This window comes from Zosterops lateralis, assembly GCF_965231275.1.
Source record: "Zosterops lateralis genome assembly, chromosome: Z".
Lineage (NCBI taxonomy): Eukaryota > Metazoa > Chordata > Aves > Passeriformes > Zosteropidae > Zosterops > Zosterops lateralis.
In genome coordinates this window covers 8,631,026-8,656,633 of record NC_139800.1, presented here as the reverse complement: position 1 = coordinate 8,656,633, position 25,608 = coordinate 8,631,026, and the positions used below count along the sequence as shown (strand labels likewise).

General features: G+C 42.0%; 2 protein-coding genes across 6 annotated transcripts in view; one reads left to right on the top strand and one right to left on the bottom strand.

Annotated features, from left to right (window-relative positions):
• The window catches only part of MAST4 (microtubule associated serine/threonine kinase family member 4), a gene marked incomplete at its 5' end in the record, with an annotated part of 273,094 nt that extends 258,222 nt beyond the window's left edge, over positions 1-14,872 (top strand). For all 5 annotated transcript variants that reach the window (XM_083883208.1, XM_083883210.1, XM_083883212.1 and 2 more), the window contains 8 exons: positions 467-594; positions 697-929; positions 1,705-1,905; positions 3,125-3,354; positions 4,934-5,056; positions 6,819-6,955; positions 7,587-7,768; positions 8,606-14,872. In XM_083883208.1, coding sequence (XP_083739334.1) covers positions 467-594; positions 697-929; positions 1,705-1,905; positions 3,125-3,354; positions 4,934-5,056; positions 6,819-6,955; positions 7,587-7,768; positions 8,606-12,468 — 5,097 coding nt within the window. In that variant the 3' untranslated portion in view covers positions 12,469-14,872. The remainder of the gene's footprint in view (positions 1-466; positions 595-696; positions 930-1,704; positions 1,906-3,124; positions 3,355-4,933; positions 5,057-6,818; positions 6,956-7,586; positions 7,769-8,605) is intronic.
• A 4,913-nt stretch (positions 14,873-19,785) lies between these two features.
• On the bottom strand, positions 19,786-25,395 carry CD180 (CD180 molecule; the record flags this gene model as incomplete). The annotated part of the gene is given in 16 exon segments (XM_083884267.1): positions 19,786-19,922; positions 19,925-20,089; positions 20,092-20,136; positions 20,139-20,286; positions 20,290-20,310; positions 20,312-20,383; positions 20,386-20,511; positions 20,515-20,657; positions 20,660-20,716; positions 20,719-20,749; positions 20,755-20,893; positions 20,895-20,941; positions 20,944-21,460; positions 22,113-22,220; positions 22,222-22,277; positions 25,390-25,395. Coding segments are annotated over 16 exon segments (1,818 nt in total).
• Between the last annotated feature and the right edge of the window lie 213 nt (positions 25,396-25,608).

Below are 25,608 nucleotides of genomic sequence, written 5' to 3'. Positions count from 1 at the left end.
AATGAAGATTTGAGGGAGTGATCTGAATAATCTGAATTGAAGTAAAACTGCCTAAAAGGTATACTCTAGTAGCCGAGATGAGAGCTAATTATTGCTGATCAGAGGTCTGTAGGAGCAGAGTGGACATGCTCAGGTGATAATACAGTGGAGGGTGAATTGGCAGGAAATAATGGAAGAGAACACCCAGAATTTTGGCTTTACTGTCTTGGTTCACATTTTGAAATGAGGAGAATTCATAATGAGAAGAGTATTTGTGTACCCATACATGAGGAGCCATGAAAACATTTTAAGAACCTGAACTATTGGAAATCTGAAAAGCTTCAAGAACTTTAAAGTTTGCGCTCTGAAATACTATATAAGCATTTAAAGTCATGAAACTGTAGATCCTGCATATCTTTTTTATTATATTAAATCTGTCAGTGATTACTCATTTTTTTTTATTTATTTCTTTTTTTTCCTTTAATAGGTGTTTAGTAGTATAGATCGAGTCACTCATATTCAAGGTGAAGAAAAGGAAGATGCAGGAGACAAAACAAAAAGTGTAGCATTGCCTTCTGTGGAATCTCTAAGCTGGAGCTCAGAATATTCTGAGATGTAAGTAGAAGGATGTACAGCAAGTCATCTACATTCTCCTTGCTGGATAGTAGGCCTCCTCATTTTATTAACTACATGAGAGTTTGCTTATTTTTCATGCAGACAGCAAGTATCTACATCCATCTCCTCTGAGACTGACAGCAGCCGGCAGCAGCGCAGTTCTGGTTTGCTTCCAAAATTGTCCGTGTCAGCCGAAGGAGAGCACGATGAGTCCAGCAGCTCCCGGGGACCCCAGGAGGAGCAGGAAAAGGCTGCATTTGTGAGCGATGAAACGGTGCAGGATGAACCCGAAGTTACCACTCCAGCAAGTACAATCAGCAGCTCCACACTGTCAGGTAGTTCACAGTGGGTGTTTTGGCTGATGATACCACAAACAGTTGCAGACCACCTTCTTGTGGCGGTAGTATTCATAGGTTTAGGAGCCATGCATTTCAGAATTGCTTATAAAAACAGCTATCCCAACAGGGATCTGGTTTGGGATCAGGTCAGATCTAACAATCTGTACTGCAGATTGTGTGTTTTTAATTAAGACTTCTCTATGATGTACACCTTTCAGAATTGAGAGGATTTTCTTTGACTTGTGGGAGTCACTTCAGTCATTACAAATCTAGGAGGAGGTGTTGTAAACCATTTTCTATTTAATTAATTTTGAGCATTGTCTCCCTGCATTTCAGTAATCTCTAGGGCTTTAGTTTCTTATTTCCACATCCACTAGTCTTCAGCTTATTTCTCTTTTGTACTTCACTGAGTTTTTTCAAGAGATACCCTTCTATTCCTAAGCCCTTGATTTCCCATGTAGTCCATGTTTTCCTCCCACTCTGTCGTTTCTGTTCCTGGAGAAAAAAAATTTTCCTCAGGGTCATCCATCTCCTTCCCTTGTCTAAAACCTTGATGTTGATTGTGCTGTATCCCAAGTCTTGCTTGCTATCCCCTGGGTCATATGTAATGGTGTTGGCATTAACACAGCAGTTGCAGTGGTAACTCAGACCACGTGATCCTCTTCTTACACTTAACCAGTTACACTTGAGAGTAATTTATTTTTTCTGTGGTCCATTAGCAAAAGGCTATTCAGTTTTCCCTCAATGTCTTTATCCCTTCTTCTTCATACAGTTGGAAGTTTCTCAGAACACTTAGACCAAATAAATGGAAGAAGTGAGAGTGTGGACAGTACGGATAACTCCTCAAAGCCAGCTGGTGAAATTGCCTCTCACATGGCTCGACAGCGATTGGAAAGCACAGAGAAAAAGAAGATCTCTGGAAAAGTCACAAAGTCCCTTTCTGCAAGTGCTTTGTCCCTCATGATCCCAGGAGGTAGAGATAAATACTTTTAGTTGAAATGTAATGATTATGAAGGCTTATGATGCAAATGCAAAGTTCTGTATAATCTGGAATTGATCTGTGTCACTCTCTTTTGTTTCTCTTGTTGTTCATTTGCATGACTAGTCAGTGCAATCTTGTCAGCAAATTATGGTGCTCACACTACAGCTGAGAGGCCTTCTCTGACAGGCAAAAATACAACTTAATGGTGACTGCCTTGTTTGACCTTGTGCATGCATGGCAGGATGTGACTTCAGTCCTTGATCCATCTGACAGTAGCGTTGTAGATCAGATTTTAACTAGCTCACAAAAACAGGTGTTGTTAATGCAGCACATGGCTAGTTCTCTCTCACTCCCCATAAGACAAGCTAATAAAAAGGAGAACAGTGTCACAAAAACAGAAATAGCATGGAACCTCTTACTTGTACTGTGCTGACTTAGATCAAGTGCTCAAAATTTGGAGACAAAAATAACACTGTAAGTGGACAGTAATATTGAGTGTTTTCACAGGAAGGATTGGTACTTTGCTTTGCTTTCTTGTTGTTCAGAACTGAAGTCCAGACCACTGCAATTGTATTTACATTTGCACAAGCATGAGCACATAGTGCATTCAAAACCATAAAATAAAACTATTTTCTTGCAGTTGGTATTGTTGCAAGAAACTCATGTGGTCTTTACCTGATGTAGCAATGGAGCCTTGCTACAAACATTGAGTTACTGCCCTAGGTACCCAGTAGATATTGTGGTTTAATTGCAGCAATCTTTATTTGTTTTTATATATAACTGTTACCAAGACAATGGATAGCAATTTGTTATGCATTGCTGGATTACCTGGGGAATGATTTTGAGTGTACTCATAGTAAGATTTGCTACCCTACTCTGATCTTGTTTTCATCATTGGTTGCTAGGAAAAGGCTTAGAATTGTTCTTGTAAAGTTAGCAATGAGCGTGTTTCCTGGGCAGAATGAAAAAACAGTCCACATCTAACAAATTAACCCTTGCATTAAACAATGCACTGTACATTTCAGGGAAAAGAATTCAGTTCTAATATCTTGTTGAACTTCTCATGAATTAATAAGCACACCAGGCAAAGAGGAGGAGGAGAGGTTGTTTGGACAAAGATAATGATGTATTTCAATACAAAGATACCATTAAACTAAACAAAATTTGTTTATGCTTAGAAGGGTAAAATGCAGATTTTTTTTTTCCCCAGATGTGTTTGGTGTTTCTCCTTTGGGAAGTCCTATGTCTCCCCATTCTCTATCATCTGACCTTTCATCATCCCGAGATTCATCTCCCAGCCGTGACTCATCAATTGCTGCTGCAAGTCCTCACCAGCCAATTGTAATCCACAGTTCAGGAAAAAAGTATGGCTTTACCATCCGAGCAATCAGGGTTTACGTGGGGGACAGCGACATCTACACTGTGCACCACATTGTTTGGGTAAGATAATACGTATTTTCTTTCTGATAAATCGCCCCAGAATATTATAATGATGGATTCACTTTTTTGGTGCCTGTGGTATCTCTTTGTTGACAATCACTGTGTAGATGACAGTGATATGCCAAGCAGTTTTTCTCAGAATGGAGTTCTGCCCATACACAAGAGCAGTGTTACCCTTAGGCAGGACAACAAGACATCTTTGGCAGAAGCATTATCTGCATGTGATCTTGAGCTTCTGCAACTTCCCTTTAACTTTTGGCAAGTTTGTCAGTTTCAAAAAATACTGTCTGGAGTTCAGAGTACTATGTTGTAGAAAACAAAAGGCTTGCTGCTGTTGTGTAGAAATGTGCAGATTATGTGGAATACTTTTGAGATTTGTATGGCACATGAAAAAGATTGACTGCCTTGAATAAATCATATAATTTTCATCCTCTCTTCGTTACACAGAGAGAGGCTAAAGCAATTATTTGGTTGTCAGCCTCCTTAACTGTAAAATAATTATATATTTATGTCATATAGAAGCATTTATTTTATGATTTATGTTGGTAAAAAAATATGATTTTATATATTGTATAAATTAGACATACATAAATAGTATGTGTATATAAATTATTTCAACTACCCTAAAAAAAACTATTACAAATTTATCAAAAGATAAATTTTAAGTTTTCAGGATAAGTTTTAAGTTTTGTACCCTGCTTAGTTTTAAATATGTATTGTAGATTTTGAAGTAGCAGTGCTGATGTAGTGTATTATTCATTTCTTATTCATATTGTTTACTCCTTACACCTGTTAATCCATCAAGAATATTAAATCTGGAGAACTGGGTACATTTGGTGGATAATGGAATAAATTCAAAAAAATGATTTCTTGCCACTAGTGTAACATCTCACCAGTGAAAGGAGGGGGGAAAATGGTACATTGCAGTAAGTTAAACCTTGGAGTTTTTTTAAAGTATTGTAAGTTTGCTTTAAAGTATTTTAAGTTGTTTAGCTCTGTTAACACTGTAGTCTTCACTAGTGTCTGCATCACTTAAAAAGCTCATTTAAAAATACAATAACTAATTTAAACCATCTTCAAAATATTTTTCAATTCAGTATGTTTTGGTCCCTTGTCACTTTTGTGCTGTGCCAACCCCTCTAATGGGAAGCTGGTGAATTTGAACCAAATGAAAACAATCCTTAACCATACGGGGGAGTTAATTTTTATTGTGATTAGAGTACTGCATGTGACCATTACCTTAATTACGTTAGTGTTTCTCATTGTCACATGCTAGAAATCTTCACTCAGTTCTGAAATTTTGCAGTGGGTAGTGAACCACCCCTTCTTATCATGCCTGAAAACTCCCAGTTTTACAGAGCTTACTTAATACTCATAGCAACCAGCAATGTTTCAGTGAGCTTTGAAACCATTCCAGGCCCCACCTAAATATGAAGTTTGAGTTAATAGGGGATGGCGAAAGGGCTGAGCATATTTTTCTTCTTTTCTTCCTTTATATAACTTAGTTTCTGTAAGTTTCTTCGTTGCCAGCTGGCTTGGAGTTCAGTTTGTGTATGTTCTCTTCCTCGCTCTTTTTCAGAATGTGGAAGAAGGAGGTGCAGCTTACCAAGCAGGTTTAAAAGCTGGAGACCTGATTACTCATATCAATGGAGAGCCAGTGCATGGTCTTGTTCATACAGAAGTCATTGAGTTGTTGTTAAAGGTAACTCTTGGACAGCTGGGATACTAAAATGATTGCTGTTTTCACCAGCAATGGTGGGGTTATGTTTGTTTTCTTGAGATTAGTTACTAGATTTTATTGTTCTTAGAAATACAGGCTCTAAGCTGCTGTTGCCACAGATCTGGAGAAGGGGTCATGACTTCCATATATCATGCTGTGATTTTAGTTTGTCTGCCATAGACTGGCACTGATACAGAGACAGCTGAAGTGAGTTCGAGGCAATGACACAAAGAGATGTCTGTCTCTCCAAAAATTGACCTTTTCAAGCATGTTCTCTAATTGCTTACATCTTCATCAAATAATTCAGGCTTTTGACAATGATAATATTTCTCATTTTTCTTTTTTAAAAGTGAAATCAGTGAGGAAAAGTAGAAACAAAGATTATGTAATATTTCTTTGTCTGCTATACAGGAGAGTTGCCTTTCATATTAGGGCCTGAAAGATTATTGTCTCATGTATAGCCAGGCATATCTGACAACTTCTTCAATTAATGAAATTCTCATCCTCTAGCTGGACTTTCATGAATAATCTGTCACATTTTTCTCTTGTGGAGTTTTCTGAAGTCTATCCTGTTAAAAAGTCACAGTTTTTTTTCCATCAAACAAACAAACAAACAACTTTTATTTTCTCTGTAGCTCATCATATCTCATTTTTCATGTAATCCTTTTAGTGTAAGCTAATGTAGGTCAGAATTACTTTTAGACAGCTGTGTATTTGGTTCCTTAATTATTAACAATTTATGGTGTGACATGCAGAGCTCTGCTTGTCAAAGTGAGTAAAGTAAGTAAATGAAGTAAAAAAAAAAGCACTGGAAAGCAGTGAGATGATGGGAAAATATAAAAAGCTAAAGAAAGATGCAAAATACACTTTTTCTTCAGTCTTTATTTTATTTTTCTGAAGTCAGGAGGAACTTCCAAGTTTTCCAATTTTGCAAGAAATATGTAAGAGAAAATTCTGTGACTTAAGGCAGACCTGTGCACTCATTTTCTAGGTCAGATACAGAAAAAGAAACATGACAACCCTGCTCACTACTTACAAGATTAAACTCAAACCAAGAGATCATTGTTTATCCATAACTTAATTTGTTGGGCTGTACCATAAATTAATTTGGGCTATTGCAATTTCTTTGAAAGGAAGTTTGCTGTAGGAATATGTAATGCTGAGCAGGAGGTACAGATTTTTAAACATAAAATCAGCAGGAAATACCTATAGCTTTTGAATCATGCCTTTGTGCACAAGCTAAAAAGCTTGTGTTAATTATACTTGTTAAGCCTTTTGAACAAGATAAAAATGTGTTTTGGGACTGACAATGAAGATTTCCTTTTTTCCCTCTTTTTCATCATTTTAACAGTTGGTGTCCTGAGATGTGAATGGACCACTGTGCAGTGACACTGTGCAGTTCTTTCTGGGAAAATCAAGGGTTTCTGTAGAAACTTCTGTCTTGAAATTTGCAGTGTTGGTTAATCCTTAGTGTCCTCCTGTCTAGCTACAACTTTTGGAATGACTCCTTGTCTTGGAGCTTGAAGGGGGAAGTTAGGAAATACAGAAGAGTTTGAGAACTTCCCAGTCCTCATTTACTAACTATACCTGGCAATGTCTGCATAGGGCTCCCTGCAGAAACACCTCTTATCCTGCAGTCCCTTCTCATTGCAGTTGCATGTGTGGTGTAGGTTCAGTTTAAGGCAAAGTCATCTTATATTACTGATAGTACTCACACTTAAAGCATCTTCCTTCATTTTGGCAGAGTGGCAACAAAGTCTCAGTAATGACAACTCCTTTTGAAAACACTTCCATCAAGACAGGACCTGCCAGGAGGAACAGCTACAGGAGCAGGATGGTTAGGCGCAGTAAGAAGACCAAGAAAAAGGAGAGTTTAGAGAGGTGAGGAATCCTCTGCTTTCACAGTAGAGGCATTTCTTTGTGTGTGTGTGTATCTATACATAACAGTAGATTTAAAATATGAAGTTAATACAGTTTTCTCTCATCTTCTGTATTTCTGCCTTCTTTTCTGAGATTCTGTGGCCTTCCAAATCCTGTTTTGCCTAAACTGGATCAGCTCAAATAACCTCTAAAAGTAGTGAATAACTATTGGCTTAATTCTATCATTTTGCACTTGTTTAATTAAACTTTTTAGTGCTAATGCTTATGAGCGTTTTTAATTTGATACATTCATGTGTATTTTATTAAAATGTTGCTAGTACTTTATAGATATTTCTTCAGTTTTGATAGGCTGCTAAATTAAGAAAATAAAGATTTATACTCATAAGGCGGTAATTGTTCTTCTGAAATGTAGTGAGTAAATTTTAGCGTGATTAAAAGAGTTGCAGTGTCTATCCCACCTGTTAATGAATCAGGATATTTTCTAAACTTCACAGTCTGCAGTGTGGTTTGCTTTCATGTAAAGATAGATTTACCATTCTCATAGTGTCAGCTTGCAAGTTTTGCCTGTGGTGATGGAATCTTCTGGCACCTTAACTTAGGATTAATGCTGTGGTTTTTTTTCTCACACAAGGAGAAGATCTCTCTTTAAAAAGCTGGCAAAGCAACCCTCGCCTCTTCTTCATACAAGCAGAAGTTTTTCCTGCCTGAACCGATCACTTTCTTCAGGGGAGAGCTTGCCTGGGTCTCCAACCCACAGCTTATCTCCCAGATCTCCTACCCCAAGCTACCGTTCCACTCCTGATTTTCCATCAGGTGAGTGTGAAGCAGTGGAGGGCAGAGGGAAAGGATTGGAAGGGTACTGTGCATTTTGTGAGTCCCCACAGATCTGATGTAGTCTCTAAGAGCAGTCAGTTCTGACAAGCACAATCACAGAACAACTGTTTTCTGTCTGGAAAAAGGAAACAGATTCCTGATGCAAAACAAAAAGTGTTCTTACAATACAGAAGTGTCTAAAAACCAGTTGTCTCTTACATTTCTCCTGGTGTTTAAATCTCAATCCAGTGGCTGAAAGTTGAGCAATAAACAGTCCCAATTTGCAGCAAAAGAGAGAATTTTGCATAAGAGAGGCTACATGATAAAAAAGTGAAACTGAGGTAGAGGTTGCTACATAATGGAACTAAGATGGCAGTCATGAATGCAGATTTATTGCTGAAAAGATTATCCAAGTGCTGAAATATGCATCCCTCTTACTCCTAAAAGCCTGCTCCTTTTTCCCTCTTACTTCTGTCACAATTGTAGTGTGCACTAGAATTGACTGCTATTGTACAATCCCTTGGCAAAGGTAAATTATCTGGAAAGCCTTGATCATTGCTTTGAAGTGTCAGAAAGCATTAGTTATTCTATTTAAGTAGAAGCAAGAGATAACTTAAAGGGGATGATGGAAGAAAGGAAGAAGCAGCAAATGTAGTTGGAATGATGCAGATTTTGCAGCCTGAAACCTTTTGCACTTAAAACCTTCCAGATTTTGGAACACTGTGGTGGGAGACAGCTTAGGCCTTTTGTTCTGTTTGTCACTGAACATTTAGACAGGATTGAAAAGGTCTTGCTAATCTTATGTTTGTTTGTTTGGCTATTTTGTTCTTTTTGTAGGTACTAACTCCTCCCAGAGTAGCTCCCCCAGTTCCAGTGCTCCCAATTCTCCAGCTGGTTCAGGGCACATAAGACCCAGCACTCTTCATGGCTTGGGTCCAAAGCTTGGTGGGCAGAGATACAGATCAGGAAGGCGCAAATCAGCTGGCAGCATTCCCCTTTCTCCTCTCGCACGGACACCTTCTCCCACACCCCAGCCAACATCTCCTCAGCGGTCTCCATCACCACTGCTGGGACATTCAATTGGAAATACAAAAATTGCTCAGTCTTTTCCTAGCAAAATGCACTCGCCTCCAACTATTGTGAGGCATATTGTCAGGCCAAAGAGCGCAGAGCCACCAAGATCTCCACTGTTAAAGAGAGTCCAGTCTGAAGAGAAACTTGCACCATCTTACGGCAGTGATAAAAAACACTTATGTTCACGAAAACACAGTCTGGAAGTAACCCAGGAAGAAGTGAACAGAGATTTGTCTCAAAGAGAAGTAACTCTTCAGAGCTTGGAGGAGAATGTGTGTGATGTGCCATCGCTCACACGAGTCAGGCCTGCAGAGCAGGGCTGCTTGAAACGACCCATCTCCCGAAAACTGGGTAGGCAAGAATCCATTGATGAGCTTGACAGAGAGAAGCTGAAGGTCAAGGTAGTCATGAAAAAGCAAGATTTTACTGAAAAAGGGAATGCTGCTACACACGAACCTAGCAGTGAACCAGAAAATCCCAGTACCTTAAGACTGGAAGAAAGAGACAAAAAAGCATTCCAGAAGGTATTAGAAAGATCAAACCAGTTTGAAACAAAAATTGTTACTGTGGAGACCCAGTCAGCTGGTGGCATACTCAAAGACACTCTTCAAAAGAATGCAAACTTGAGATCAAATGATGGTGTTGCTTTAGATGCACAGATGTTGTGTCATGGGCCTCCCCCTAATGAACTCAGTCATACTCCTTATGACTTGAAAAGAATTTCCCCTTCATGTACCCTGCAAGATGTGCTACCTCAGTCCTCTGACAAGATCCTAAATGGAAAGGGAGAAAACACAGATAAAATTGTACCATCAAAAGAATTTGTCAAATTTGAAAGATTAGATGGTAAACTTGCAAATATTGATTATTTCAGAAAGAAAATGTCTGTTGAAGAAAAAGATGACAGTGTCTGTCCAGTGCTAAAACCTAAGATGAATGAATGCCTTCAACTCAGTACAGGCAGACCTGTAAACATGCAGCAGGACTCCACTGCAGCTGCAGATGGTAGAGCATTTATTGGCAGTGCACATGCAACTCAGATTAATTCAGTTTCTTTTGTTCCTCTCAAGACCTTGAGTGGCCGAGCAGACATAAGTGTGGAAAAATCACCCCTTATTTCCACTGAAGCTCCTGTCAGGAAAAGTCCATCAGAATATAAACTTGATGGGAGGTCTGTTTCCTGTCTGAAGCCAATAGAAGGCACCCTAGACATTGCATTACTTTCTGGGCCACAGGCTTCAAAGACTGAACTGCCTTTGTGTGTGCTGCCAGAGGGACAGAGCACCAGCAGTGATGGGGGATCTCCTAAACCCCCAGTGCCCCAGGGGAGTGGTGGGAAGGCAGAAATGGTCTCTCAGAAAGAGCAGGTGTTAAACTATCCAAAATGTGGCAAAGTCAACATAGCAGAGCCTCAGGTTGTACAAGTAGGCAAGAGTTCTCCAAATCCACCACTCATCCCTGCGGCTGCAGAAGCAGTGACAGAGAAAAAGGTTTCTAGTCCAGCCACTAAAGGCAGTATTTCTGTTGTTGAAGCTGTTCAGAAGAAAGATGCCTCCCCTTCAAAACAAAAGGACCATTCACTGGAGGTAAAGTCTTGTGTTACTCAAAGTCAGAGTATTAAAACTACTCAAACATATTCCAAACCTTCTGCTGGCCAAACCAGTCCTGAAAAACCTGTAGGAAAAGAGAAACAAATACAGAAAGAGTTGCCTGTCAAACAGCCAGTAGCCCAGAGAAGTTGTGAGCCTATCCCTGCAAAGGTGGAAGTGATCAGGGAGTCATCTCTGAAGGTTTCTGTCTCAGATGTCCTGATAACAACCTGTTCCAAGAGCAATGAAAAGAATAGTGCTGATTATGCCATTCCAGCTGACATGCAGGGAAAAATGCAGTCAGCTGGCCCCAAGGCACAACCTAAGGATAGCAGAGAATCACTGAAACAGCTAGGCAAAGACGACAGTGGAGTTTCTAAAAGTTCTGTGGAAAGGGACATAACCAAGCAGAAAGCTGAGTCTAAGAAAGTTACCGCAGAGGCAAAGAGTGATGCTCCTCCATCCAAATGGCCTGTGCAATCCTCAAGAGATTGTGATCATAAAACTGAGAAGTCTGCACCAGTTGCCTCTGTTCAGAAGGACACTGCTAAAGATACGGGAAAGAAAGATCAGAAATCACTCCCTGATACAAAGCTTCAAACTAGTGAGAGAGAACAGCCTAGCCAAGTTCCTCGGCAGCAGCTCAGCACTGCAGGCTCCCCTGCTGTGAAAGAGGCAGTAAGCAGACACAGCACTGTAGAAGTTCATGTAGGCATTCAAGAACATGTGAAGCCTGCTGCCCCCTCTGTGGAAAGCAGCAGTAATAAGCCCAGGCCAGCCTCTGATACAAGCTCCTCCAAGTCTAAGTCCTTGGATAAACAGACATTGTCACAAAAGACATGTGCTCCAACCATAAAAGAAAAAGAAATTGTTACTCAGTTGTCTACCAGTTCCCGGAAGGATGGAAAACATGCCAGTAGAAACGTCCTAGATCACCTTTCTCCTTTTCCAGGCTCTTCAAGAAGAATGAACAACGAACATGTGCAGGCTGAAAGGCCTGTGGGTTTGGACCATGGCTCAGTCACCACCCTCCAAATGAGCAGCACAGCCCCTGACACCAAACCCAAATCTGCTGTGGGCCCACTACCAGCAGGCCCAGAGAGTTCTAAGCAGATGCAGAGGCAAGACGCAGCAGGCTTGGGGGAATCTGCTGATCAAAAGCAACTTCGCTTCAGTGAAAAACAAACCACTGCTCCCAAGTTTTCCTCTGTGAAAGACTGTCTCTCGCTGAACAAAGAGGCAGACAGGAGTCCCAGTAATGAGGTGATCACTGCAGACAAAAGACCTGAAGGAAAAACATGCACTGACGCACTTTACGTTCAGCTTGACAGTGGGAAAGTGGAGCCTACCCTTTGCCTCACAACCTGTGATGTCAGAGGGAAAGGAGCAGAAAAAGTGACCGCAAATAGCAAAATCTCTCAAGATACAAAAGGGAAGGGACAAGTTAATCAGAAACAGCCAGAGGATGCAAACAAGCAGACTGCAATAAAACATCTGCCGGCTGCCAGTGGGCAAAGTTCTTGTCGTGTGGCTGCAACACCAGGAAAGCCACTGACTTGTTCATCCAATTTCTCTGAATGTAGACAGGAAGCATCTGTTTTGTCTTCGGCCAAAAGTGACGCATCTTCAGCAAAGGTTAAGCCAGGCTCATCAGAGCTTCCTGCAACTTGCAAGGAACTAAACAAGAAAAGCAGCTCTTCCACAGGGAGCAGTAAGGCAGAAATGACTAAGAGTGTTTCACTGATGGCCTTGCACAGTGCCACCATTGTAGCAGAAGCCCACCACCCTGCTTCAAACCTTGGGGGGAAACCTGGAAATCAAGAAAAGCCTCTTTTCGTTAACACTGTGGATGTAAAGGGAAAAGATGCTGTTCTGACTCAGCAGTCTGCTTCAAGAAAACAGAATGTAGGTAAGGATTTATCCAGGTCAGCAGCCACACCTGACCGCCCTAACGCACTTTCAGATGACAAAGACTCAGCTCGGCAGCGTCGAGGAAAGGAAGTTTCGCGGAGCAGTGCTCACAAGAAAACCTGTTAAACTCTGAGACCTGGCAAGTGTGAGTCCAACACTAGCTGAAACAATTTCAATATGTTGTACTGCCTTTAAACCAGCACTGTGTCGTGTCTTTGTGCAGCAAAGCTTTCATGTCACTGAAGAAACAATACAAGGGGATATGTAAAGAGAGGACTTTTTTTCAAAATGCCTTTCCAATTGTAACCGGTAAAACTGTTACCACATAGTATTTGTACAAAAATACCTTTACAGCCTAGAGCTGTTGAAAATACTTCTTCTGTAAATAGTTAGCAATGTGTTTGGGGTTTGAATGTAGCATATATACTTTGCTGCTGGTTGCGTTGTTTACTCTTTCCCTTTTTAAGATAGTTGCTTTGCCACGTATTTGCCATACTCGAATATGAAACCAAATTACTAAAATTCAGACCTGGCATGGACATGCACAAGCACTGGTCTGACTGGGAAAAAAAAAAGAGCAGGCCACATTTTTACTTACTAAAAATCCTAGATAGAGGCTAAAAAAATACTAGTACAGAATAATACGGTTACCTGTTGTGAGTTTTTACATGTATTTTTAATAATCTGATTTTGATAGTACTGTACTTGGCTGACTGCTTCACCAGATCTAACACAAGAAATAACTTCATCTCCCTGCTGCACAAAGTCTGACTAGAGTAGATGTCCTTAAAGCTGTGGGAAGACCACTTAATTATCAGGGCATCCCAGCAAGAGTCGTGTTCTCTGGTGAAATGATGGTTCTTGTCTTGTCTCTTGGGAGTGTATTGTGTGACTTTCACCTCAGACAAGGCTGAAACTCTGAAGCACATGCCATGTGCTTAGTTTTTGCTGCAATCCTCTCGAGTTCCTTGAGCTTTTTTAAATTCAGGCCCTTACAGTGTGAGGCACAAGTATAAGCACATGACTGGTAGTTCATCCCTGTTCATCCCTGTTCTTAATACATTTAGAGAATACATATTATGGCATATAGGTCTGTTTAATGTCATACAGTTGGTAGCTGTTTTCTATTTTATGACAGCTAAGGTAAAAAGGAAAAATACACTTCGGTATCATATCTTAAAAAAAGTTCAGGCTATCTCTCACATTTTAATACATAGCTGGGGCCTTATGTTGTAGAACTAACTTGCTGTTTTTAGCAAGTAATCCTTGAGTTTCATATTCATTTTGAAATGCATTGAGTAGCTCCATACATTTCATAACATAATCTTTTATTTGTATGCAAAAATAATTCAATACTGTAATTATAAAAGAAGCATTTTTTAACAAAGGAACTTGTTGGAGCTATTTGGTGCTAGAATGTTACTGTCTTTTTACTTTTGCTAAGCCTTATTTAAATTTTGTATACAGTGGAACATGTAGACTTTGATCATTTTTGTGTGGAGTATTTAGCTTGTTTTGAGGGATGAAAGGTAAAATTTGAAACATGTACAGAAGCACTATGAAACACCCTTGCAGGCGCATGGGTTTTAATAATTGGGGATCAATAGAATGGTCGTTTTGCTTATTTCTGTTTTCTGTAACCACAGTAGAGCTAGGCCCCTACCTTTTCCACCAATGCTTATGGTTTGTCTTTCTGTCTCAAAAGCTAGAAAATTTTGCATAAAAGCACAGTGAAATCTTGACTTGGAGACTTGTGTGACAACAGACAGTGTGCAGAATCCATTTCCCTCTGCTGAAAACTTTATTATACTGATTTGTTGAGTTGGATTACAGCAAACCTGTAAGGAAAATCCAATACCACAAACAACTCCTGATTTTTCATGTGGCACTAGAACATTCATACTGCCTTTGATGCATTCAGAAAGGAGCTAGTAAGCAGTGGATAGTAATTTTTGAGAAGTCTTAAAAACAAAATGGTCTCAACATTTACAGTTAATCTGTGCTTTGGCAGTTAATACAAAAGAATGCTAATGCACTTCAAAATAACATTTCTGTCTGGGAGATATTTCCTAGTTTACAGTCTCTGCAGTTTTTCAACTATCCCATTGTTTTCTTTTAAAACACATCTAGCTTTTGTTTACAGTATACCTTTATGAATATTTTGTATTATCACTTCTGACAAATAAGTTCTTTGCATTTTGGAAGTGTAACAGTGCATAAGCTTGTGTTTATGTAGTAACTGTTTGTTGGTGTTTACCTTATAAGTGAGCTGTTAGAGATCCTCCTGCCTGTGTTCTTCTTGGTCAGTCTTAATGTGATTATAGATCTGATGTGTTCTTTTGTAGACTTCTGCAGTAGATTTCTCAGCTTACAAAAAGAAATTTAAAAAGTTAAAAAAAAATTGTTAGGGTCTGTGCAATAAAGTGTTTGCAGTCTTATTTTCTCTGAGAAACTCCTTATGGATGTCATAATTGTTATATATTGAACACAATTATTTATACTTATGCAGTTGCATAACATTGAAATAAAAATTCAGCATGAAACTGTTGTGTTAGCATTTTTTCTTGAACTGCTTTTGCTGCTGTAATGTAAGGCACATCTCTGCTGTACTCAGAGGCTGGCAGTTCTGGTGTTTTGTGGGGCCAGCTCAGTGCACCCTTTAGGACACGTGCTGGTGGAGGGTTTTGCATGAGGAAATGCAGTTTGGTCTGGGGATAAGGGAGGTGTGCATGGCTGAGTATCTCATCTCAGGCTGTGTCTGGAACCTCTGCTTTGCTGTTGAACAGATTGATGTGGTGGTGGATGGCATAGCCTGACTGCTGGCTTCTGGGGGCAGTAACCTGTAAAGTGACTACATTAAATTCTTTAATTTAAATGCTTTCTGCTAAACACTTACCATCATTCAGTACTATAGGAGCAGCATATATTAAAGTATACACTTCTGCTGCTCCCAGCTCTGCAGAGCTGCCCAGCAGTTGGGAATTTGTGTTCACATTTTTTTATTCCATTGTTCTCTCTCTATATTTCCTCTGCACAGAATTAAGTGCAGCAGTGTTACAGCATGAATCTTTGCTTTTCTCTCTGTTTGAAACGTATAGGTGAGGGGAACCCCCAACTTTTCAAGTTTGCTGCAGCCCACCAGAAAGCAAATAGTCTTAACAATCCTGTGTGCTGGTGGGGGGTGATGGGTTGAGGAGAGAAGAGCAGGATCCAGCAGCTGAGGGAAAGGAAATGACAAGAACTGAGGGTTGAGTGTCTTGTGCCTCTGCTGGCTGTGCTGTCCCTGTGCACAGCATTCCTTTCTCTGCCAGGGGAGGCAGAGAGACCTGCATGCCCAGAGTGAGCCCCCAGGGTGTTGTGGGCCAGAGGAAAGGGGTGTTACATGGAGTTTGTGTTAAGAGGGAGGTTGGGAGAGATGAGTTACCAGTGTTACATCTGGCATGGCCTGCCACCTTCCCTTTTTCACTTTGCCTGGGATGGGAATGTTTCTGTGGTCTGAAGGGAATGCAAGCTCCCTTCTTCAGCACTGAACTCTCAAGTTTGCTAAACCCCCTTGGGCCCCTTACTGTAGTCTTACATACCCTGCAAGACTTCACTGGGACATCCAGTTTGATTTGGATCAAAACTGAGAGGGCAGATGAGAAGGAAAAGATCACAGGACAGGAAGATAGTAGAGAGTGTATGGATACATGTCCCACTGCATGCCTTCAGTTAGCAACAGTTTTTCTTTCCATTGACTGTATCTGTAATATAGTAGTTGATTAGAACTGCCCAGATCAGTCTTCAGGTAACTGCCAGGGATGCATTTGAATGAACTGAGTGTAGGAATCACAGGGTGGTTTGGGCTGGCAGGGACCTCAAATTCCAACCACAGCGGTAGGAAGTGATGGTAAAGTTTATGATCGTTCAAGAGGAAAAATTTGGGAGCATGAGGAGGAACTGAGAAGACTGCAGAGTAAGAACACAGTAACAGTGTAGTTGTGTTCTGGTATACATTAAGCCCTAAGGAAGGCAGATCTGAATGGGAAAAGGATATCCAAGGCATTTGGTAGGGAGAGATGTGTTCTGTTACAGGGGAGGTATTTCCATTGTTTTTGTCTAATCAGGGAGGTGGAGTATGGCTTGTTTGGGAAGGGACCTCACCTGTTTTTTTTCCAGATACAAGACCAGTGAATGAGAGAGTTCTTAAGAGATGTTCCATTGACATCAGAGTATGTTTTTTGAAGTCCATATATATAGAAATTGGCCCACTCAGCCATCTTGTTCAGAGTAAAATTGACTTGCATCTTACTGAGAGACCTTGCTTAAGCATTCAAGGAAACCAGAAATTGGCTCTGAGTTTTGGTTTGTCTTGGTGAAATAAAGCTACATGCTTACCAGTCTGTGAAGTGATGAAGATGTGCTCAAGCTCCTCCTCTTTGTAAATACTGATAAATTCTGTGTTGTGGTGTTCAATGGTACTGTGATTTTCAGGGATGTGTAGGCCAGGGATGTGTGGGCCAGGGTGGTGATGAGCTAAATCTTGGTAGGCACCATTCACCTCAGACAATTCTCTTGTTCTCTGTATGCATTGCTTCATAGCCATATTTGAAAAAAAAAAGAGAGATAAAAGGCATGACTGGAAGCCAAAAGAGAGCATCACATGAGAGCTTGACTGTAAGAAAAAGTAATTCTGTAAGAAAAAAATAATTGCCTCTTTCCATCTGTATCTTTACTAAGTGATCCCAGAAGACTAAAATTTTGAATTTAACAAAGTCTTAATACATAATCTGGACATTTAGTGTATTATCTCCAGAGATAATTCCTTCAGAATGTATTTGGTGTTTGTGTATCCTGAAATATACAGAATATGCTGTTCAGCATTGTTTGCGCAGTGTCTTATGAATGGCATTTTTGCAGGCAAATGGAGAAGAGCTGACACTGTAAAGAAAAGAGTAAAATTAGAACACCTGAAGATGTGGTCATCTAAAACAAATTGTGTGGGAGGCAAGGGATAGATTGCAAGAAATCTCTGTGTGCAAATATATATGGCACAGGAAACAATGTTTTGCCTTCTCAAACATCTGAGTTATAACTGAAGTTTGCACCTGAGTTTGCACCTGTGACACAGGACAGCATTTCAAAAACTGGTGGTGTTCTCTCCAAACAAGGGCATTTCAGAATTCCTTTCAGCTCCAACATGGACTTTTCTTTCCTTCCAGTCACTACTGTAGGTGGATCTCCCACAGTTACTGCCTGATACTTGCAGCAATTTTTTTTGTGCCCTTGGAGTGTTGTGCTCCATTTTGATGTCAGTATTTATCTAACACCTTCCTGAATCCACCATTTCAGGAGGGAAACAATGGAAGAAGCAACTCTTTCTTGGGTGGAACACACACTGGCAACCATGGTGGATTTTTAAGATATTGGAGGTTGCTCATTTAACCAATTGGACTTGCAGGGTGAGAAGAAAATGCACCTTGAACCTTGGGCTGAGTTCAGGAATGTCCCTGCCTTGCTCCCAAGGTCGGGGTGTGGTTTGCTCAGGGACAGATCCCTCCTGTAGCCCAGCCCTTGCAGGCAGCCCAGGCAGCTGCAGTGTTGGGCAGCTGGAGCACCTGCCATTGCATCAGGAGGAGTCTTCAGCAGCCACACCAGCAGGGAATGTGCACCAGCAATGCAGAATCCAGGAGTGTTTGTGTGCAACTGGAGAAGTGGCAGCAAACACCTCTCTCTGTGTGCCCTCGGGCAGCACACAGCTGTGGAGGCAGGAGGAGGAGAGGCTGGGGGGTAGGGCAGTGATGTGTGTGATGTAAAGGCATCTGAGAGCTGCAGAAATACATATTGTATGAGTTTGGTCTGCTAACAGATGGCAAAAGGGGCTTTTCAAATGAAATGTTTCTTACTGGAGAAGATCAGTCAGGGCTTCTTGTCAGTGATATCATCAGATATGAACAAAAACTTTCTAGTCCAGCAGGAATCTTTGAAATTCTAGCTAGTCATCATGCTAGAGAGGAAAATGTTGAGGAAACACCTTCCTGGATGTGGAGTCCTGCATGGGAAGTGTTGAGGGAGAGTTGCCTTCCACATCTCAGACAGGAGCCACAGCTCCAGCCTGACAGAGCAAGGAGTGGTACTGGGTGAGCCTCCCCGTGGTGCCTGCTCCAGGAGACAGGAAGGTCATACCACCAGGAAAGCTGTGTCTATCCATCAGGGTAAACCTGTTATTAAAGTACTAAGTAAACACAAATCACTTTATGATGATACAGGGCAGTTGAGTGGGCCCAACAGGCTGCCATTGCATCCTTGGTCCAGTGCACATACTCTGTCTTGCTCTGGGTTTATTCACATGTGATGGCAGAGAAAACAATTTGGTTTTTTATTTATATTCCTGCCTAGCTGTTGCACATCCAGTGGAAGCAGGGATTATTGTCCCTGAATTCACCCCAGGGATGCACACCAGAAGCAACATGGAATAGCTGCTGACCCCAGGAGCATCTGTGGGATGAGGCTGTTCAGTGCACTCCCCCTTTGCAGCCTCTGGTCTTCTCACCAGGCTGGCAAAGGAATGGCTCATACCTGTCAGCGTTCAGGGGTTTTGCCCTGTGCAAACAAGCAAAGTATTGGGCCTACAGATTAGACCCACAAATCTACAGTTTCATGGTTAAAGATCACTCTGCCTTTACTTACTGTGGAGTTAGAAAAGAGCACAGGAGCAGGGTCTGCCCCAGGCTGAAAGATGGATAGACAGAATTTCAATGACCAGAAATTCTTTAAGAATCAAAAGAATTTAAAGAAATATTTTTTAAAAATCAGAGGTGATACATGCTGTTTCTGCCAGTCCTGCACACGTCTTTTGTGACTATAAATCCTGTCTGTTCTTCACAGGTAGTTTTTTTGTTCAGTTTAGTTTAGTTTTAGCAGAGTGGGGTACACTACTGGGGTACACTCTTATAAAACATTGCTTTTCAAGGGTATTTGATACAGGGTGGAATTTGGTTGGGGGTTTTGGTTAGGGTTTTTGTTGTGGGTTTTTTTTGTGTTGTTTGTGGGGTTTTTCTGTGGTTCTTTTTATTTTTTTTTTGTTTTGGTTGAGTTTTGGTTGGGTTGTTTGGTTTTGGGATTGTTGGTTTTTTTCCTTTTTGGGAGTGGTGGTGGTTAGATTTTCCTTTTTTGAAGAGGAGGTACTTTGTATTTTGGCTGTTGGATTTTTCAAGTGCATTAGCCACAGTCATGGTACATAGGGCTACCATTGAGCTGGGCTGGGATTTCTCTATAAATTACTCATTTTCAAGATTCAGGTCATAATTTATTTTTTCAATTCTTTCATTGTTTTTCTAAAAGTTTTAGATACAAGCAGAGACCATATTACAAAAGTTAAGAAAATACATGTCACAAACACAATGAGATATCTTTTAGCTTAATACAGTTGCTGTAGATATCTTCTCTGTCCCCATCCCAGACTTACAGTTTCTGGTAATTTTGCTTGAAATAGTGAGCACCCCAAATGAAGATGGCACTACAGGATAAAATAGCCAGGGGAACTGCAAGGATCCCTGATGTGTCCTTCCCACAGGGGAGTGAGATGGTGGCCAGCTGAACCCAGCCAGCAATTTGGGTTCAGAGCACCTTGTTCCTTCAGTGTCTTCAATTTTATCCAGGTGTTGCTTGTACCAGGTGGTTAAATCAGTCTTAGAGTAGGTGCAGTCCCGAAGGTTGTAGTTTAAATTGATTATGCAGTGGCTATCCAGGGGCACTACTAGGTCACCTGTACAATGTTGATCCTGTTGTGGGCACAGCTGAGATAGATACTCTGAGATTTGGAAATGCATCTGTGCTGAACACAGTAAATTTGTTGTAACTCAGATCAACATGCTGTAACTTCCTGAGGTTGTGAAATACTTGGTTACCTATTGCTGTCAGCTCACAGGATGATAATATTAGCACCTCTAAATTGGATAGCTGTTAGAACAGTTTGTCCTTTGGCATTGATCCCCAGCTCAAAGTTATTTTGACTAAGATCCAAGAACATGAGATTTTTCAAGCCTTGAAAGAGATGCCGAATGCATCAGTATTAGTGTGGGATGAGGAAAGATTCAGCAGTTGCTGGAGATGCAGATTTTGGAAGGGGCTCTGTGAAGTGTTGAAAGGGAGAGGAGTGAAGGGTAAATCCAGCAGCTCTGAGCTGTGCTAAAGGAGCATGTCCTGGAGATGGAGGTGTGTGTTGTGGCTCAGATTCAGGTAATGAAGTCTGCTCAAAGCTCTCAGAGCTTTCCTACAGCAAGTCAGAATTTTCAGTGTGACTCTGACTAAATCTAGATGTTGAAGCTTTGCGGTTTCTCCAAACAGCCCGAGCCTGGCTGTAGAGCCTGTGAGTTACCCTTGCTGTGGAGGCAATGAGGGAGGGGAAGGCAGCAGAGCTGGTGTTTCAGAGCTTGCATTGAGAACCATCTCCTCTAGCAAGCTCCTGCCACTGATGCCAGGGGGCAGTGCATGGATGTGGGCTTGGATTAGGTCCAGCTTTCTGGTTAAGCACTGAAATGTGTCAGCATTTTGATTTCTGAAGTACCTGCAGATAGAGATCCTTGACAGAGATACAACAGAGGCCTTGTGAAATATGCAGGGCTCCTTTTCCACACTGGATAATGTTCCCAGCCAAAGGGTCTGGGCTGTGGAGTTCTGTATCCCCACCAGGACTGCAGGGTTGGCAGCACAGCCCACCAAGGCCAAACTGTAGAAATGGGACTGAAAAGATCCAGGTTCAGTGTATGTAATGTCATTGCCTTTAAGAATGAGAGTTACAGTGCTGGTCTTCTGCAGAGCCTGGACCTCTCCTGCTTTGACTGCCTGTATGCTGCTCATTGGAAAATCAAGGCATTTGAGGTTTCCAGTGGGAGAGTTGGGAGGAAGCTGCAGTGCAGAGATGTGGTTGCTGCCCAAGATGAAGATACTTAGGCTGTCAAGATTTGTCACTGGAATGAAGAACATGTTATTCTTGTCTGTGTTAAGATGCTCCAGGGAATGTGGGCCAGCAAATGCTGTGTCAGACAGAAACATGAGCTGGTTTCTGGTCAGCATGACTGTCTTCAGCTGCCTGGTGCTGTGAAAGGCACCATCAAGCATCCAGCTGATCTGGCACCTTGAGAAAACAACAAGAAACTGCATCAGTGGCCTGTCTCACAAACTCCCCTGGTAATGTGATTACACAAACATATCTGTAAAAATCCATGAGCTGTTGCCTTCACCAGGGTAAAAGTGTCTGTCTTTTCCAGTGATGCTTGCCTGGTACTTTTAAGTTCACATTTAATTACAGGTTCTGCTGAGAAGAAAAACCTGTCCTGAAATGTTGGGTGTGAGGAGGCATTTGTGGGAGTCAGGAGACACGAGGTATTTAATGTCTTACCTAACAGGAAAAGCTCTTTTCCTGTAAAAAAAAAGTCAGCCACTTCCAAGGGCCTAACACGTCTTTCTCTAGTTTTTAGGGAACAATATTGAAAATTAATAAAAATCTGCTGCAGTGACTTCACTGTCACTACTGTCTTAGAGGTGGTAATATCTGGAACATGCACAGTCCACTCACTGAATTGTAAATGATTGTCCTTAGAGGAGAAGCTGAGATACTGTCTAAGTGGATCAATCTCTGCTTAGAAAATTCACCAGCTGTCTGAAGGTGCTGGTAGTGGTTTCCCTGTGAAGGCAGGAAAATGCTGCTGCGGTGTGCTCCAGAAGTCTCTGACAGGGACAGGGGTTCACAACTGTGATGAGCAGAAGTGAGGATGCTCCTCCAATACCGTGTTGAGTCCAAGTTGAGAAGAGGATTCAGATCAGAGAAGGTTGAATTCTGGAGGGAAGGGAGCACATGGAAGCTGAAATTGAGGATTTTTGTTGTGACAAGTAGTCACAGGAACCTCTCTCAGTCCTAAACCTTCCCAGCTGTATCTTTTATTTTCTGTAATCTGTGGAAAATACACAGTGAAACTGAAAGAGTTATGTACTGTGAATATAAATAGGGAAACGTGGCACTTGGAAAATCCACCCTCCCCCTTTCAAACTAACACAATCCACAAAATAACCCAAAGAGAATTTTGAATTATTTAAAATGCAGCAGCCAAAACCCTAGGAAGCCTCAGCACAGGCTTGCAGTGCATAGCCCTGGGGTTTTGGGGAGTGTGTTTTTAAAACTAATGCCTTGAATCTCTCTTTTATTAATTTGAAGTGTCTCATCTGCAGTACTTTCTTATCAAAGTTAGCACATATGAGGATTGCTTAGTCTTCTGGATGAATTGTTAATCCTTAAAAAAGGGTCTCCACAAGGTAGTTTTAAATTGAGAATGTCATGAGTTTTGTAACAAAACTCACTCTAAGAGAAGTCTTAAGTAAACCTTACAGAGAGGAAGTAAAAAAGAGCAGGTCTGGAAAATGTTTCTAGAAGGAATGTGGCCAAATTAATTGGATATGAATCCAGTTACACACTGCAGTCAGGACACAGCAGGAATGTTTAGCTCAGACTAGACAAAGATCATGCCTGATATGCTGAGTCTTTAAAATGTCTACAGAGGCTTTTCAGTTTTAAGTGAAAATAAATCCAGCTATGACACAGAGAAGTCAGCTCTGGATACCAGGGAAGTTCAGTGAGCGTGCTTGACTTGTCTTTGCCTGCTGAAAGCCAAGCAGACACAGGTTAGTGCCACCCTGAAACAGCCTGCTGTGCTGATGGGGTGTGGGAATGCTCACAGCACTGCACTCATCCCAGCTGCCATGGGGAGCACAGCCACCAGTGCAGCACCAGCCCCCTCTACACCCACCTCCCCTCCCAGAGGACACAGCAATGTCCTGTCCTGGCTGGTCCCAGGGCCAGCCCAGGAGGGGTTGGGGTACCCAGGGCTGTGTGGGAGCAGCAGCTCTGGTGATTCCCTGCCCCATAACCTTGCAGATGGTGGTCTTGTGGGGAAGTAAACACGTGTATGGCACAGTTGGCCAACACGAGCACTTGGTGTGTGTTTGTGTCAGTGTAAGGGAGCAGGGCAGCAGCTGTGTGTCCAGAGGAGGATGCCCTGGGGCCCGTGGGGTGTGGGGCACAGTGCAGGTGTGGGGTTGGCTGAGGTGCACCTGTGGGCCCTGGGGAGCAGCACAGGAGGCTCGGCTCTGTCTGTGGACACAGCTGTGAGTATCTGAGCCCAAACCACCTCTCTGCCTGTCTCTCTGGCTTAGAGGAGGCAGGTGGGCTGTGTCTGCACTCTGTAGCCTCAGGAGAAGGGGGAGAGCAGTATGTTTGTTGAAACCACAGTGTGGGTTTGGCAAAGGTCTTCCTCCTTTCCTTCAAGCACAAATCCTGTGGGTGAAGGGTGCCAGGGAAGCAATAAGGCCTCCACTGCTGCAGAGAGTGCAGGCAGGGTCAGAGAGATGTCAGCAGCAGTGGTGGAGTGTGAGGAAGTGGAGAGGGGCTGTCACTGCAGAATTGCCCATCTCCATTCCCTGGGTGGGGGATGCAGCTCCTCGGCTGCCCAGCTGGAGCTCAGTGCCAGGCAGAGCCAGGGACAGCACCCAGGGACAGCAGCAGCTGCCAGGGATGACCCAGTGCTGCCTATGGCTGAGCCCCCCACATGGAGATGCTTGGCATGGCCTGGGGGCAGAAAGCCAGCCCAGAACCTGCTGCGATAACATTTGTGAAACACAGACACAGCTTCAGTATCTGCAAAAATGACAAAATGTGCGCCTAGAAAACCAAATTCTTTCAATACTGGTAAGAAAAGTAGAACCTGTGGAGCTAACTGCTGCCATGTGCAGTTTATACAGATAAAAATAATTTAACTGTCACTGTAAATGAGAAGAGTGCCTGTGTTTTCTCATTCAAATAAAAGAGTGAGTAAATAAGCTCTCTCCATATGCTTCAGGGCGTGGAGTGGCTCTTGCAGTGAACTGAGGAGAAACTATCCCAAGGGGGATCCTGTTGTGCAGCTCTGAGTGCTCAGAGATTTGTAGATTTAATTCAGTGAGGAATTTTCTACTAGCCCCAGGTGCACATTTCATAGGGCTGCTTTTCCATTCTGCTTCTTCGCTGAATCAAAAACCTAAGTTTTTTTCTTCTGTTGTCTCCCACTTGGAATAGAAAAAAAATTGATAAAAGAAAAAAAGAGAAGAAAAGCAAAGATAAAAAAAAAGTATTAAGGAAAAAGAAAAGCTTATTGGATCAGTCTTTTCTTCTGCCCCTGGAAAAGCCCTGGTACTTTCTTACTATTCTCATGTGGTATTGCACACCAACTAAACAGCAAATTGAGATGCTATTATATCCCCACTGTGTACAAATTCCTGTATGAAGAGCACAACACAAGAGGTAAAATCCTTATACCTCTCCTCTATCTCTCATACCTGTTAAACACCCCTGGGAAACTTCACCATCCTCCAAGCTCTCTGTGGGATGAAGTCCAGTGCTGGTTTTTGGGCTCCCAAAGTCCCTGTCAGTGGTGGGAGAGGGTGTGAGGATGCTCAGATGCACGAGGGTGAGGAGGAGGAGGAGGGACAGTGGCTGATGTCCCTAAGGACATACTGAGCCAGCTGTCTTATCCTCTGATAAAGACCTCCAGCTTCTCCTGAGATAAATCCCTGGGAACTGGACACATTCAGACATTGGCAGGTGATTACTCCAATGTCTGCAGCTCCTGCACATTGAGGGGGATGGTGGCTGTCACTCCCCTCCACACACCATCTCTGCAGGGCTGGGTGCTCTGCAGATGGCACAGGTGAGCAAATCAGAAGACATAAATCACAGGCCATTGTGGAGGGGTGGGTTGCTGCACTGGATTGTTGGAATTCTGGAAACTGAGAAATTTGGGTTTCAGAATATAGTAATGTATGTGAAGCAATATGGAGGATTTTGGGCATTGTCTAAATCCTTCCTCACCTTCTTCCTTCTTCTTCTTGGGTTTGGGTGGTTTTCTTTAATTGGTTGGTAATGTCTGCATTGCAGACTTCAAATAGTTGTTTGCTTTAAAGTAAAAATAATTTAGGTGGCATGGACGGATTGTCCTTGAAAATGCCTTGTAGAGATAGAGAAATACTCCATTTTACCTCCATTTTCAAACTCTCTAGTTAGAGCTCATGGCTCCTGAGAGTGTAATATAGAGAGGAAATAATAAACACTGAGCCCAAACACCAAACTATGACTCCCATGTATTAATCCCAACCTTGGCAGGAAAAGAAGTCAAAACCATCACACTGGATGATCTTGTGCTGTCTTCTCTGAGTGGAAGTGGAGCTGAGCAGAGAGTTGGGGAGTTGGCTGGAAAG